A 17531-nucleotide genomic window follows, 5' to 3' on the forward strand; every position below is an offset into this window, starting at 1 on the left:
TAATTCTACTTCAAAATTTCTGTTCTAAATGATATCCCAAGGAGACTATAAAATATCTCAACAGTTCAGCCTCCTTTTAATGATATTATCTTGGGTGGTTATGTACTGGTTGAATTGCCCTTAATGCTCTTCTAAGGATAGCCCTGGTTATGAGATTAAATTTTCAAATTCCTATGAACTAGGACTTAGTAGAGTTTGCTCCGTATAACATACATCTTACACAAATGTTCATAAGCCTCGGCTAAAGAAATTCATAAGCAGTACAGCACAGCTTAACAACTGTGTTGTTTTAAAGTTAAGGTTATGGTTAAGGTTACCAATCCATTATTAGTATTTAAAAATACATATATTGTCCTTTTGTAAGCACATACAAAAGCCATATATTATTAAAAACAAATAGAAATTTAAGGATGAAATGTTTGAAAAAATGTATTATTTGAAAATAGCAGTAAAATGGGATTTTCAAGATAAATCCGCATTAACTAGGATTTACAATACAATATAAGCCTGTACTATTAGTTGTAATGCCAGGATTTGGAGCACTAGGCTGGCACATCAAATTTATTCATTTTCACAGCCTGCAGACATTTTAATGTCTGAGTAGCAATAAGAACACATTACCTAAAAACTTTTAATAGTGTATAATAAATTAAGACTGAATGGTAATGCAAAAGTGGGTACAACAGGACAAAATTATGAATCTCATATAATGATCCAACAACACTTAAAGCGTGGAAAAAATACTGGTATTCTGGAATATACGACTACAGTTGATCCTAATTGTTTCTCTCCTGTCAAATACAAATTGCGCATCAATCTCAAAGTATTGCAAACTGTTCATTACATGCAAATGGTAATGTTTTGCAGGCTTTCCAAGGGGACTCAAACTTCTTTATAAAAGGCTAGACAAATAATTTCTTTAATGATGCTAAGTTTCCTTTAGTTCTTCATTGATAAGCAACAGAAATTGCCTCTGCCAATAAGGAGATTCATAGTAAAGAAATGGAATAGTTCACAGGACTGAAGGAAAAATCAAAGAATCAAGCATGGAACAGGCAGGACTCCAGAGAGACCCCATAGTAGGAGTCTTTTGCTGTTCTTGACCAGCCATTCTCATTAGAATCAATAAACTCCAACCTTATCATTTACCACAAGATTAAAAGTCTCAAGAAAAAAATATGATTGGCCAAGCTTAGGACCTATGCTTAGGACCACTGATACGGTGAGAGAAAAACTCCAGAAGAACAAGTTCTAGAACTCTCTTGGACAGAATACTTGATTTATTGTCCCACTAACACTGCACAGGTACCCAAGAGCAACTGGTGGTACTGTCAGTAAGACAGTTTCTATACACTCTTCAAAATGACTAAGTCCACCACACATTATTTAAGTGACTTTAAAACCTCTTTTAGTTTTTAATCAAACCCCTTCTCTTAATTCCTGGAGTTGAAAATTGACTTAGGGGCACCTAGGTGGCTCAGTTGGTTAAGCATCTGCCTTCGGCTCGAGTCATGATCCCGGGATCTTAGGATCAATCCCTGCATCGGCCTCCCTGCTCAGCAGAGTCTGCCTCTCCCTCTCCCTCTGCCCTCCCCCTGCTTGTGATCTTTCTCTCTCTCTCTCTCAAATAAATAAATAAAAATCTTTTTAAAAAGGTGACTTAAATAACAAGTCTATTTTGATTTCCTCTTTTTGTTATCACAAATTTGAATTTGGTTTATGAACGTGGCCCAAGTCTATTTCTGTGTTATATCAAGTAACAAAGAATGCTTAAAGAGAAGGTAAAAAGGATACTTAGATTTTTATTGCAACTTATTACTCTTATCTTCTAAAGCAAGAGTTAGTAAACTTTTTCTATTAAGAGCTACATAGTTCCCACTTTAAGCTTTGCCAGGCCAGGCAGTCTCTGTAACTACTTAACTCTGCCTTTGTAGCAACAAAGTTTGTAAATAAATATGTATGGTTGAGTTCCAATAAAACTTTATTTACAAAAACAGGTAGCTGGCAGGATTTGGTCCTATAAGTTTGCTCTTCTAAAGAATTTAATATTTTTAGGATCAATATTAAGTGTAATATATATTGTATTGAAATTCATTTCATTGCAAGTACTCTGAGGGATATCAAAGGTAAGATATTTACTTATAATAATAACCAGTTCAGTATTCTACATGAAGTCCTAGAATCTATGGGGTAGCACATTTGTCTATTGTTTCAGTTTCTCTGTGATATTCCTCAAAATGAGTATAAGTAAAATGAAAGCCTGAGCCTGGACAAAGAAGGGATTAAAACTTGAAGACTACATAGTTATAAACTAAAATTATCTACTGACAAAAAGTAATAGTGAACCAATAAAGCCTTAAGGGGAACATATAAATATGCATTCATCTCCATCATATCTATTTTTTTCTTCTCCCCATATCCCTGAATTATTCCTCTTTACTAGTTTTGATCAGAATGACTTGATACAAATTAATTGCCAGTAAAGTTTCTGTCAATTATAGCCTCATAATAGAACAAGAATTTTAAAATTTGTGAATTATGATGTTTGCAAACAATCCTGGTCTCTGGCTTGTACCTATAATTTGGTTATAGAGTAGGAAGGTTTACCATTCTTATGACTACATACTTGCTATTCAGCCTGATGAATAGTTCATCCTGAACCATCTCATCTGTGAATAGGCCTCTTGTTCTATAATTTGTTAATTTTATCATTTTTCAAGATTTACAACTTATATCAGAACATTTTCTCACTCTCTGTGTGACTTCTTCACAGCTAGCTCTTTCCTTGTGCTGCCTTTCAAAATATTGCTCTTTCCTGGCTCCCAAAGTCATGTTTTCTCAGTTGAGTTTGGGAATCCCAGAGGTGTAATGGAGGGGGGTCAAAAAGGACTAGGGAACACAAATAAGTGCTGTAGAAAAAACACTCCCATCTCCCCAAGGCTGGTTCCAGGACTTTCTGGAATAATGACACCTGCCATGTGTTTCCACCTTAGCCTTAATATGCTAAACACATGAAGCTGTTAGCTTATTAAAAGAAATGGGCTTCTTTGCCAACTCCGTATCCCTAGCAGCCGGCAAAGCCTTCCATGCGGTAGGCTCACACTAAATGTTTGTTGAATGGATTCAGGTATTTATGATATGCTCAAGGAGTAAGAGAATGGAGCCATCATACTGTTAAACCATCAGCAAATATGAAAATTTCAAATACTTTGTACAAAGAAGAGGACAGGGCAGCTCAATATAAGGGAGCATTTCTTGGACACGAGATGGGGTAAAAATGGAAGAAAGGACAAATTTGGGAATAGTATACCTAGGGGAATAATGGGATGAATATATTAATTCTTTCATTTATTTAATTATTCATTATAATGAGTATTATATGTACTGTACACAAGGAGATTGTTCTTTTTTTTGAGAGCGAGAGAGACAGGGCAGAACAGGGCGTAGGGGAAGAGAGAATCTTAAGCAGACTCTACACTGAGCACAGACCCTAATGTGGGGCTCAATCTCATGACCCTGAGATCATGACCTGAGCCAAAATCAAGAGTCAGGTGCTTAACAAACTGAGCCACCTAGGCGCCTCAAAGGAGATTGTTCCAAGTGCTGAGTAGATACCTGTGACTAAGAAAGACCAAGTCCCTGCAAGGTTTACATTCTAGTTGGAAATATAGATAATAAACATGCAAACATGTATTAAAATTTTAGCAGATGGCAGTGTTACAAAGAAAGTGTACGTGTGTGTGTGTGTGAGAAAGAGAGAGAGAGAGACCTTTAAGATAAGAGAAGTTACAAAAGGCCATGTCTGAGAAAAAAACATTAGAGCACAAATGTATATAAATAAAGAGAAATGTACAAAATTCCTGAGAGGGAGGGGATTGGGACATACAGATAAGAACTGGAGCTAGGGTAGAACCCTCAAGCAAAGAGAAAAGCAAAATTAATTGTAGGAACAGGCATTAGAAGGAAGGGTAAGAAACTATGAGAGAGGAAACAGCAAGATCAGTGTGGCTAGAACATCCTCTTTGCAAACTATTGCACTTCATGAAAATCACTTACATTAGCATTAATCTTATGCTTCATCAAATAATAGTTTTGAATTCACATTGCTTCTATGTTGATGTGAGCAGTTTTTTTTTTTTCTTCAATTTGCCATCTGCAATTAGCATGCTTCACTTTTATTTGCAGATTCTTACTCTCTTGATAATTTCTTACTCTAAGAATGGGGATCCCTTAGGGATGACTTGTTTTTCATGCATTCTAAGCAGTTCTTTACTGCTATAGTTATTACAATAAGTTATAGTTTTGGTTCTTGCTTCTTTCCAATAATGGGTGGCAATCTATCTTCTTAAACCTGCCATGCTGGACAACAAGAACAAGCCATTGGAATTACCCAGTTATTTTAATATACTTACTTTATGAAAGACACATTGGATAGGCAACAATTTAGAGCCCCTCTCTGAATTTCCACATGGTGCCAAACCCCCAATAAATCTGTTATTTACTACTTCTGAAAAGATGCATAGGAGCCAAGAAGTTGTAGAGGAGTTTCTAAGCAGCAATAAAAGGCTAAAAATATTTACGTAAGAACGAAGTGCCCAACTGTTTAACTGTATTAAGACTGAATTCTCCTGCCACTACCAGTTAATAACATTGAAAAGTTCCCTGTAAGATGTATTCCCAAGTTTATACAATGCTGTAACCCTAAAGCAAGTGACAAGAGACAAATTCTCCTCGCACTAAATTTTCATGCTCATTCCCTTACGTTAGTGTCCTTTAGTTACAGAAAGTGGGACGAACAAACAAAATTTTATTACTGCTGGGGAAATACAAAGGGCCAGCGATAGTATGAATTATTCTTAACATCGGGGTCCCAAGGAAGGGCGACAGATGGCAGAAATTTTTACTCAAGTTATTTGTCCATCAAAGTTCCTATCAGCATTTGAGTCCCTGCAGTGTGGCTGTTAAGAAGCCGTCCAACTCACCAGCCAGCTGGTGAAAATCAGCACTGTAAAAGCCGACTGTATAGAAAACATATTTGTATTCAATTTGGTCTTTTACACCATATGTCTTTTTCTAGATAGCCTTTGATTTAATCCATATTCATTCAAAGTCATTCATCTCCTATCAAGTCATTTCAGGGAGTAGATTCCCGATTACGTATTAGAGTACCTCCAAAGAAAAGTACCAAAACTCTCTCGATAGCAGATAGTGTCAGGGACCTATGCACATCCATTCAGTTCTCTTTATTTCTAGGCAAGCCAATGGGTTTTCAGTAACGACACCTGATGCTTGAGGCCTTTCTGGACTGCAAACTGGGTGAGATTTCCTTTATGAGAAAGAGAGCCTTTTCACGGACGCACTTGTCTCAAACTTTTGGGCAGGCCCTACCTAACTCCAATGTACTCTGTGAATCTAAACTTCTGAGACTTGGGTCCTTTAAAAAGCTCTTTGGATTTTTTTTCCCCTCTATCACAAATAGCCAAGGTAAGGCAGAGCTGCAGAGCTGCTAAACGTAGACTCTTACTTAGATTCTTCTTTCTTTGCCTCCCTCCCCAATTCCAAGACACCAGTGCCTTTTTTTTTTTTTTTTTTGGCCATTTATTGTTTCATCTGAGAGTTCACAGTAATGTTTTCATGCTATAACTACAGTCTCTATGGAATTTTCCATTCTTCATGCAAGCTTCCAATTTGAGAAAAGGCAAAGTATACTCTGCTTAACTGGGACATAAATTTAAACTAAGGTTTTGAGATTTGATGGTGAACATGAACATTACAACATGACATATTTATTTATTAATTTATTAATTTATTAATTTATTAATTTATTTTTAAGATTTTATTTATTTATTTGAGACAGAGAGAATGAGGGAGAGAGCACATGAGAGGGGGGAGGGTCAGAGGGAGAAGCAGGCTCCCTGCCGAGCAGGGGGAGCCCGATGCGGGACTCGATCCCGGGACTCCAGGATCATGACCTGAGCCGAAGGCAGTCGCTTAACCAACTGAGCCACCCAGGCGCCCCTGAACATTACAACATGACATATTTAATCCATGTTGACTTTATCCTTAGTCACAGTGAATTAAGATGTATCATTATGTTACAAAGTAAACAGCTATTAACTGAATTTACTTACAGCAATATATATATAAATACATTGCACATGTACAATATGATATATATTGTGGAGGAGTAAAACACTGCAGCATTGAAAGATATACCAGAAAACTAATTAACTTCACATTAAAAAGATGAAGTTTTGCCTAAAAACATCAGTTAACTCATGTCAAAATAACACACTGCTGTTCCACTCTCTATGTTGGCTTAACATTTGTTGATTTAAAGCCTAAATAATTTCATCTTAACTATCCGTCTTCTGTTTACTTCTTAAGTTGCTTTTAAACAGAATTTCTTAAGCTGTCAAGGTGTCATGCTTGTTCATGGCAATATTCTTTAGAAAGTACTGTTCATTTTAATTTAGTCACCTGTTAATGGGAATTTGGGTTTTTCCACCTTGTGGCTATTATGATTAGTGCTCCTATGAGCATTCATCTACAAGTTTTTGTCTGAACACGCTTTCAAATCTAGGAGTGAAACTGCTGGGTCCTGTGGACATTTTATGTTTAATTTATTGAGTAACTGCAAACTGCTTTCCAGAGTTGAAATACTGTCCACTAAGCAGCATTACCCCATAAAACAAACAGGTTCCATTTCTATGAATAGCAAGAATATTCCACTCTTTTAAATATTTGATCTAATGGTGATTTTTAGAATTTCTTTTTTTTAAAAGTGCTGATTTCCAAGATTTATAAAGAACTTCTCAAACTCAACACCCAAAAAACAAATAATCAAGTCAAAAAATGGGCAGAAGACATGAACAGGCACTTCTCTGAAGATGACATACAAATGGCTAACAGACACATGAAAAAACATTCATCATCATTAGCCATCAGGGAAATCCAAATCCAAACCACACTGAGATACCACCTTACACCAGTTAGAATGGCAAAAACTGACAAGGCAAGAAACAACAAATGTTGGAGAGGTTGCGGAGAAAGGGGAATCCTCTTAACGCTGTTGGTGGGAATGCAAGTTGGTACAGCCACTTTGGAAACCAGTGTGGAGGTTCCTCAAAAAATTAAAAATAGAGCTACCCTTTGGCCCAGGAATTGCACTACTGGGTATTTACCCCAACGACAGAGATATAGTAAAAAGAAGGGCCATATGCACCCCGATGTTCATAGCAGCAATGTCTGCAATAGCCAAACTGTGGAAAGAGCCAAGATGCCCTTCAGCAGATGAATGGATAAAGAAGATGTGGTCCATACATACAATGGAATATTACTCAGCCATCAGAAAGGATGAATACCCAACTTTTACATCAACATGGATGGGACTGGAGGAGATTATGCTAAGTGAACTAAGTCAAGCAGAGAAAGTCAATTATCATATGGTTTCACTTATTTGTGGAACATAAGGAATAGCATGGAAGACATTAGGAGAAGGAAGGGAAAAATGAAGGGGGGAAATCGGAGGGAGAGATGAACCATGAGAGACTATGGACTCCGAGAAACAGACTGAAGGTTTTGGAGGGGAGGGGGTGAGGGGATGGGTTGGCCCAGTGGTGGGTATTAAGGAGGGCACATACTGCATGGAGCACTGGGTGTTATACGAAAACAATGAATCATGGATCACTACATCAGAAACTAATGATGTATTGTATGGTGACTAACATAACATAATAAAATTAAATTAAATTAAAAAAAAGAAAAATAAAAAAGACTTTATTTATTTATTTGAGAGAAAGAGAGAGAGAATAAGAGAGAGAGCACGGGAAGGGGAAGGGTCAGAGGGAGAAGCAGACTCCCTGCTGAGCAGGGAGCCAGATGGATGCAGGACTTGATCCCAGGACCCCGGGATCATGACCTGAGCCGAAGGCAGTCACTTAACCAACTGAGCCACCCAGGCGCCCAATTTTTATAATTTCTACTGTCAACCTCAAGAATTTTCAACCCCATTAAATAACAGTCTATGTTTTAAAACTTACTGCTTTCTACTCTAGGAGGACGTGTAAAGCTAAATGTTAGGACACGTTATGATTTCCACTTTCCTATTTTCACTCAAGGTACTTGTTGGCACACCAATTCACTCTGTCACTATATGAGTTAATGTTATTTTCATAACTTTCTTTCATGGTGCTCAGCTTTCCCTTTGAAAACTCCCATTAACATTTCTTCTTGTTCTAAAATGAGTAGGCAGAAGTGTCAGCTATCTGAGGAGGATGTGTTTGGCTGAACTAGAATTTTCCTCAGTTCCTAATCCAAGAGCTGTACTTTGAGAAAATGTCATAATTCATAAAAAGATAAGTTTAATGAAATTGTCAGGTTGTCCAATCTGTATTTCAGATGGTTGGGGACAGTAATTCAGCAAATAAATTTTTGTTTTTATAAATATAGGCTAATCACTTATGAAGTGTGATTAGTTACAATAAGATCTTTCATTTAATGAGTAATTATTTTGTGAAAAATGTAAATCTAAGTGCTACCTGCACATCTCATTTTTATTCCTATTTAAGAAACGAGATAGCAGAGGCATGGAGACACATAAGACACTTTCTTAAGATTCTGCAACTATTAAGCTCAAAGAGCTAGGATTTGAACCCACACTTTCTGAATGTGGCTTCCAACCTCTTAGCCAACCTTCTGAACTTCTATTAGAGCCTAATGTGGCAAGTCAATATTTTTGTGGGTGATAAAACTTTGCATATGCACTCAGTTACCACTGGTGGAATGAATATACAAGAAGATGCATGAATAATTGAGTGAATGTATTAGCAAATGAGTTTTTAGTGGCATATAGCATAATTGATATATTCTCATGCAAAAAATTAATTTTTAGAAAGAGATTTCCTATCGTGGCATGACACATTTCTGGAATATCTTGAAAAATGTGAATTCACATATTTAATTTTATCATTAACTTGGGACAGAGAAAAAAATTATTGAGTTGCATGGAACCAGACCATCTATCTGTTATTGGCAGTCACTTTATTTTGAATGACAATACCAAGTGTCAGTAGGACAGTGATTTATCTTCTTTCAAGCTAACGAGTTAAATAAAATGCAGTTTGATAGAAAAAAAAAATATATATATATACACAAAAGCGTACAACATGTACATACTTTTTATTTTATTTCATATTTATACATGATATTTTTGCTAAAAATTATACATACGAGGCTTTAAATTCCAGTGTACCCTTGTGTCTATCTGTTTAGTATATGGGCAGCTTGGTTTGATTTTCCTCAAAGCAACCATTACCGGTTCATGCCAACAAATCTGTCTGCTACTAACAGGCACCATCAACATTCTGTTTCCTAAAATAATTTCTTAGCAAAAATTTAAACTCATTCTCTTATTTGTTATTACTCGATGAACAATCATTATGGCCAAGATAGCTGAAATTATCAGAGATTCTATTTGTCTTAGTAATAATGGTGGTGCCTTACAGTGTCCTTCTGGACCTGTTTTCTGAGACTTAACACAACAGAAGACAACCTTGGGCATTTTATGTACGTGTGTGCGTGCATGTATGCACATAGGCATGTGCATGATTTTGGAGCTTCCTAATCAGTAGGGGAAAAAAGAACACCTCTACTGTTCAGAGGATTTTCAATATCATTCACAGTTCCTTAGCTAGAAGAACTTTTCCTTGGACAAGCAGAATTCCCTTTCTTATTTCATGTATAAGTTGAGTAAAAACCAGACTAAATAAAATAGTCTTTTAAAAAATTCTTCAATTAAGGGGAAAAGTTTTGATAAGATGTTTATCAATGTCAACTAAACCACACTGTCAAGAACTGAGGATCTTTAGACATTCTCAAGACATTTACAAGCATCACACAGTTGCAAGAGAATGCAGAAATAAATGTACTAAAACATCAAATGGCATCAAAATCCTTTGGCTTGGATTTCCGCTTCTGGTCAAGTTGGTTAACAGGGACCAGATTTAGCCTCTTGGCTAAAAACTGAAGAAAATGGACAAAATATATGAAATGATGGTTTTGAAGACATTAGATACCTGACAATGAAAGATACTGATCTCTGAGGAATTAGAAACAAATGAAGTGACTCCATAATTGTTGCCACTTACTGTCTGGAAAGAGTTCCAGGCTACGACAAAGGATAAAGAAACCCTCACAAAACTAGGAGGTCTCTTTGAGTGGGTGAGATGAAGCTGGGACTTCCAGGAGGCCAAGACGGCTAGAGTTCACAGGGCAGAGTACCAAACAGGAGAAATATACACAGGGAGAGAACACTAGAGACCCCCAGAGAACTCCCTTCCAGGCTTCAGTGGAGTCCTGATCAGCTCTGACATGTGAGCAAACTACACATGATGAGGGAGAAAACTATGCAAAAAGATGAAAAGTAACAGCCACCAGAGCTCACATACAGCTGGGATAGTGCCTATTCTTGCCAGCCACTGTGGAAAACCTCATCATTCACAGGGCATCAGAGAGCATACTCAGAAGGGTTTTGACTCAGTAGTGGAGCTAAATTAGCCCTAGACTTAGCTGTTCTACTTCAAACTCACAAAGTCTAAAAGAGAGATGCTCAAAAGATCAAGTTGCTTCCAAGTAAATTAACTGTGTCCCAGAACAAAGGTCAAGAATATTTATCAGCACAAAAATACCAAGCACTCAACAAGTTATAATTCACAACATTCAGCATCCAGTCAAAATTACCGTTTGTCCAAAGAAGCAGGAAAAAAAGACCCATAATGAAGAGAAAACTTAATTGAAAATGACCCGAAAGAGACACAGATGATAGAATTAATAGACAAGGACATTATACCAGTTGTTATAACTGTATCCCATATTTTCCAAAAGGTAGAGGAAAGATTGACAAATTGAGTAGAGACATGAAAGATGTAAAAAGACCCAAGTCACACTTCAACAAGGTGTTGAATCACACAAAACAACACTGTCTAAGGTTACAAATATACACTACAGGGGATTAACCACAGATTAGATATTGCAAAAGATTAGATTGGTCAATTTGACAATATAAATCATGTAATGCGAATTACACAGAAAAAGGACTGAAAATGAAAAGAACACAACATTAAAAATAATGCCTGAAAAATTCTAAATTTGATGAAAACTAAAAACCCATAATTCAAAGAAGCTTAACAGACCTCAAGAACAAGAAACATGAAGAAAATTATACCAAGGCACATCATAAACCAATTGCTCGATTTCCAAAAGCCCTCCCTAATAACCCTTCTGTATGTTAATCTCCATCTCAGAGGGGGCCTCCCAAAGATGCTGACCTGAAATATGTACCAAAATCCATATTAAAACAACCACTCTCTGAGGAGTAGAATGGAAGTATACATACACTTCTGCATTGCTTTATTTTTTTATAGTGAGTATATATTTTTTAAATAATAAAAAACAGATTAAAATGTATCACTACCTTGTGTAGGTTATCTCTGGAAATGGCAAGAGGTTTAACATCTCCTCAAGTACAGCTTAATGGCACATATTTTCGAGACCTAGTAATGCTGCATTAGCCCCAAATTTACTTTAGTGCTATTACAAAATGTATTTTCTATATGATGGCAGATTGGAAAGCCATGGATTTCCTCTATCTTCAATGCCAATGCTGATGTATATACAAGTTTCATGGATATACACATAATTACACAAGATTTTAAAATTATTCATATTATGTTTACACAGCTTACCTATATGTATGTGCTTACATGCTTACTTAATATCATATTTTTGCTATGCAAGAAATTGTATGAGAATAGAGAACTATAAAGTTGAATATGATGTTGCTTTTATGAATCCTGCATTTTGAAATGTCTGAACATATAATAAATTACCTTTTACTTTGCTTTCATCTGTCCTAATCAGTATTTTACGGCATTAAAAATTGGCCACAACTCAAATCTGCTTGATTGAAAATTGATACATGAACAATTTGAGGTAAAAAGTTACCCAAATACTTTAGACTTGGTATAATAAACTCAATATTTCCTGTCCTTAACTGTATATTTTATAACCTAAGTTATAACCTCCAAAATCTAATTTATCTTTATCTGCATACTCAAAAGACACAGCAAGTTGAAATTAAACTGTACACTGGTCATAATCCATATGTTGCATTTCCATTAACACAAACCATAAAAAAGTCAGTAAGTACCACCAATTAACTCTGCATTGTTTTGGCCTCCAGACTATCTCAGAAGGCATTCTGTCAATAGAATATATAGAAATATTGCCAAATCACCACAATTGTCTCTAGGGAAAGAGAACTGTAATTTTATCAAGATGGATATTTCCAGCAACTGCATTATTGTTAAGTATACCACAAGTTCTCCTGTACAGGATTCAACATAAGGCAAAAACACAGGACACCGCGCTATAAGATTCTTCCCTGTATCACAGATTTGATTACACTTTGCAGTTCATCAGATAGACCAGTTAGATCTAGGCTAACTCTCACCCTAACACAAATAGTTCACAGCACAGGCTCCCAACATGGTATTCTGATGATGTTCTAGTATGTGTAGTGATGACAACAAAAGTCGGGAATTATAAATTTCCATCATCCTTCACAACCTGAACTTAAAGAAGTTAAACAGTTGCAATATTGTGGCGAAGACAAAGACAGTTTGAAAAAAGAGATCTTAAAACCTTACCTTCAGATACCATTTGTATTTGGCATGTTCCCAATTCTCAGGGATTTGTGTCTTTTTGAGAAACTGTTCTGCCTCGGTTAGCCATTGATTGAGTATCTTCATATCATAATGAAACCGCCGCCATTTTTCCACAGATCTGTCAAATCGCCTAGAGGCAAAAAATATGGATCGAGAAAAATAAATGGATTATACAAATTACATGGACAAAGCATATATGTTATATTATGTGGAGAAGGATATTATTTTGATAGTTTCTCACATTTGTAGATTTCAATTTCAATTAACATAAATAAATGATACTGGATAAAAAGGATGAATTAAAATAAAAGGCTGCGATTTTTGCTTCAAAATCGAACACATTTCTTGAATGAAACAAAGATAAAAATAACAATTATGGAGTATTAACATTTTCTTCCCTATGAGCATATTTAAATTAAAAAATTCCAGGAATTTAAAAAATATATACTAGCATCTAAGAAATTAAGTATTTTGAAGCTAGATATTCAATAACAACATATTTTTTGGATCAAAATCTAATTACCTGCACTAGGTGTTAAATGTAAATGGTGAATCACTAAATTCTACTCCTGAAGCCAATGTTACCCTATATGTTAACTAACTAGAATTTAAATAAAAACTTGAAGCAAAAAAAATCAAATTATCTCATGAAGGCTTTCAATTTCCATATTACTTTTGATCCAAAAGAGCTTATATATTAAGGTCCTCAAGCATCCAGGATAACAGATTTAACCAACTGATATATAGTCTAAACCAGGTGATGAGTGTTGTCTTCATTTAATCTTCTTGTTTTGTTGTATCTGCTAATATTTTCAATTGGAATGCTGAAGGAACTCAGTGCAAGGTACTATGTTAATATCGCACATGGAAAGAATATTAAGAGGGAGGTACCTGGTCATGTTCTGGTCACAGAAGTGACTGAGGCAGAAATGAGCCAGGGTTATATGTTGACCTTAAGACAGTTGCACATAAAAATCACCAATTAAATCAGTATCTTTGCGGGTGGGATCCTGACACTGGTATTTTTAAAAACACCCAAGTGACTCTAATGTATAGTCAAGGTGAAAAACATTCTATAAAGTAAGTTTCAAAGTCTTAAGGGGGTCATGAACTACTGGGTCTCCTAGGGCCTGTCCAAAAAGGTATTTTCTAGCATTAAACCAAAAGCCATCCTGAAAATTCCTGGCTGTGGGGCTGCCTCAGAGTCCAGGAACCTGTGGAAGTTCTCTGAGGTCTACTTTTAAGATGTAGTGGGTTATAGTTCTGAATATCTCGACATCTTTTCAGATCTCTACCTCCATTTAGGAAATTTAAATAATCTTAGAACTTAAATAATGCCCCAACTCCCTATTGTTTCAGTGGGAAAGGAATGGAATTAACGTTTCTTTAACAGTTACTATGATCCAGGCACTGGGCTCCGTGTTTTTACTTATTTCATGGACTCCTACAACACCCCCTACAACATAACAATTATTATTCCCATTTTCCACTGGAGAAAAGTGAGAGTCTGAGCAGTCTGCCAAAAGGTAAGCAGGAATAAAATGACAGAAAGGGGATTCTCAGATCTCTCTGGCTTCAATGGTGCCTTTCACGGTCTTCCATGCTCTTTGGTAGGATTTCCTTTTTTTCAAGGTGAAGTCTTACTAGCTAAATAATTCAAAGATATAGTTGTTGGGATTTTCTTTCTTCTTCTTTGTCATCTTGTAAATAATGTATCTACATCTACAGTGCATTTTATCAGACACCACACTTGATGATTAACTATATTTTTCTTTTTTAAAGATTTCCTTATTTAATTTATTTGAGGGGGGAGGGGCAGAGGGAGAAGAAGAGAGAAACTTCAGCAGACTCCGCACTGAGCACGGAGCCCAATGTGGGTCTCAGTCTCATGACACTAAGATCAGGGCCCTGAAATCACGACCTGAGCCGAAACCAAGAGTCAGACATCTAACCAATTGTGTCACCCAGGCACCCCAACTATCTTTCTTACTTTAAAAATACCTAAAACAGTATTTTGGTAGCATTAAAAAAGGCAGCCAATGGTAGCCAAAAGGGGTAGTCTTTAACTATAGATAGTTTAAAAATAAGAATTCAGCCTTTAATAATTAAAGGCATTCTAGGGTTGATCAAATGTGATATAACCATCAGCCACAAAATGATCTTGGAAACATTTTGTGTGGTGTAATGATAATTATGTTTCCATATATTTTCAGCACTATATAATACACAATAAATGACTTAAGAATACATCTTAAGAGGGGTGCCTGGGTGGCTCAGTCGTTAAGCATCTGCCTTCGACTCAGGTCATGATCCCAGAGTCCTGGGATCGAGCCCCACATTGGGCTCCCTGCTCAACGGGAAGCCTGCTTCTCCCTCTCCCACTCCGCCTGCTTGTGTTCCCTCTCTCGCTGTCTCTGTCAAATAAACAAATAAAATCTTTAAAAAAAAAAAAAAGAGTACATCTTAAGAATTTATTCCCTTTATTTTTAAGATTTATTTATTTGAGAGAGAGAGAGGAGGAGGAGAGGGAGAGGGACCAGCAGACTCCATGCTGAGTGCAGAGCCCAACGTGGGGCTCGATCTCTAGACTCTGAGAACCACCTGAGCCACTCAGGTGCCCCAGAATTTATCCCCTTTAAAAGAAAACTGTACATTGCATATGTCTCATAGTGACTCACATCACGAGTCAAAATATTTGTTAAGTGAGAAGCTAAAAAATGATGAGGCATAGTTGGTATTTTTCCATCTTGGTGAGACTACAGTTGATTTCAATTTTCATTATATTTTTCTACGTTGTAAAGTTTTTCTACAATGTGCATTTCATACTTTGATATTCAGAAAAAATACAGTAACTTGAAAGTAATTTTAAAAGGCAGTTTCACACATTAATGACTACTACCTCCAACTCTCTTGCTGCTACCACAGTTTGAGAAACAGGCAGAAGCTAACCAGAACACAGAAGAATTGGCATTTGGTCACCATTTACCATTCCTCCACCTTTGTAGCAGTCATTGGTCCCCTTCTTACTTTGCTTTTCTTCTCCCTTATCCCACCACCAGAATTATTCTCTTGCCAACTCTTTTCAGCTACTGGCAGGTGACTGTTTTTCCAACATTTGTGCTGTAAATGCCAACTCTTCATTCCAGGCTGCTGCACAGATGTGTCCCTCCAGCATTCAGAGCACTGGCAGTTACCACCTTCCACTAGATTCCACAAAGCCTCCTTCCTCCCCAACCAACCCCTGTTCCTCTTCACAGATTATCTTTCCTCTAAATTCCCCTAAAGAAGAAAACCATAAGGGCTCCTACAATTAATCATGGCACCCCTAGCTCTGCAAGACACAGCTGGAGGTGGGAAGAAAAGGGAAACATGCTATAGTCCCGGGCTCTCTATTTTTCATCCTTGTTCCAGGCCCACAAAAATGAGACAGGATGGACTTGTCAGCCACACAGGACTATCTGTGGTTCCCCATGCCCTGCTACTGTCTCAGAGCTATGTGACTTCGCACATTAGTTCCATATTCTTGAAATGCCTTCTTGCCCTCTTGCTCCCTTTTCCCCAACTCCTGCAAAGCAAACTTTTGCATTAAAAGACTTGGTTTGGGGGCGCCTGGGTGGCTCAGTTGGTTAAGTGACTGCCTTCGGCTCAGGTCATGATCCTGGAGTCCCTGGATTGAGTCCCGCATCAGGCTCCCTGCTCGGCGGGGAGTCTGCTTCTCCCTCTGGCCCTCCCCCCTCTCATGTACTCCCTCTCTCTCATTCTCTCTCTCTCAAATAAAAATAAATAAAATCTTAAAAAAAAAAGAGACTTGGTTTGAACTACTTACACTGTAACTTTGTAAACATCTAAATCTAGAATATTCATTATAGACTGCAAGTGCTAAAACTTTGAAAACTGTAAAGTTGATTTAATTTTATTATTAAAATTAATGTTAAAATGAGTAATTCTATTCAAACAAAATATTAAAGAATAAAAGCATGCACTTTACATGTGATGGCATTTAATGTGAGTAATAATATTTTAAACTCCATTTCAAGCATCGCATACAATTTTAGAATATACTTTTCAGCATTTTACTATGCGTTGTTAACAGCAAAGTCTAAATCTATTCTTGAATTTACTATGTAAAATTTCATTTTTTATCATGACTGCTTTGAAACTTAGACTCTTTCCCACCAAAGAAATTCTGAATGAATAGATATAAATTTTGCTAGTTTTACAATGTTACATTTATAAGTTTAATCTCTAATCAGTCACTAGGCTCCCTAAACTCCTCTCACTCCATTAATTGGACTGTCCAGGATTGAGGAAAAAGGCAGTAAGACCTACAAATACATAGAGATATTAAAAATACCATTCAGGAAAATAAATATAAGTGTTACCCTCTACGTTATTACTAGGGAAAAAATGTTGTTGCTTTTTTCCCTGGCAGTAAGAGGAAATGTAAAACCAACTAAATAAAGGACAAAAATGGCAGTATAAACATATGGATAATAAATCAAGTGATTTTAAAATTTTGCAAATATTAAAATTCTTATTCACTATGCAAGCAGTATTTAAAATTACACTGCTGATTCATTTATGTGTAGCATAACTTACTTCCTGCTGTTCTAAATCAAGTTAGTCAGATTATTCTCAAGCATAAATTACATTTAGGGAATAATTTAGGCACTTTGGGACATACTTTAACACTTTCAGGTCATTAAGGTGGTACTCAATTCTGTGAAATAGATTTAAATAAACAATATCCTAGTAGCCTTCTGACACATCCATTGTGGCTTTATACTTAAGTCGGCTAACTCAACA

At 36.4% G+C, this 17531-nt stretch overlaps 1 protein-coding gene across 9 annotated transcripts in view; it reads right to left on the reverse strand.

Annotated features, from left to right (window-relative positions):
* Positions 1-17531, reverse strand: part of DMD (dystrophin) — a 1717438-nt gene that overhangs the window by 1065783 nt on the left and 634124 nt on the right. For all 9 annotated transcript variants that reach the window (XM_035001266.1, XM_035001277.1, XM_035001248.1 and 6 more), the window contains one exon: positions 12708-12855. In XM_035001266.1, the coding sequence (XP_034857157.1) occupies positions 12708-12855 (148 nt within the window). The remainder of the gene's footprint in view (positions 1-12707; positions 12856-17531) is intronic.

Source organism: Mirounga leonina, unplaced genomic scaffold, assembly GCF_011800145.1.
Source record: "Mirounga leonina isolate KUSES-001 unplaced genomic scaffold, KU_Mleo_1.0 Mir_101595, whole genome shotgun sequence".
In the NCBI taxonomy this organism is placed as follows: Eukaryota; Metazoa; Chordata; class Mammalia; order Carnivora; family Phocidae; genus Mirounga; species Mirounga leonina.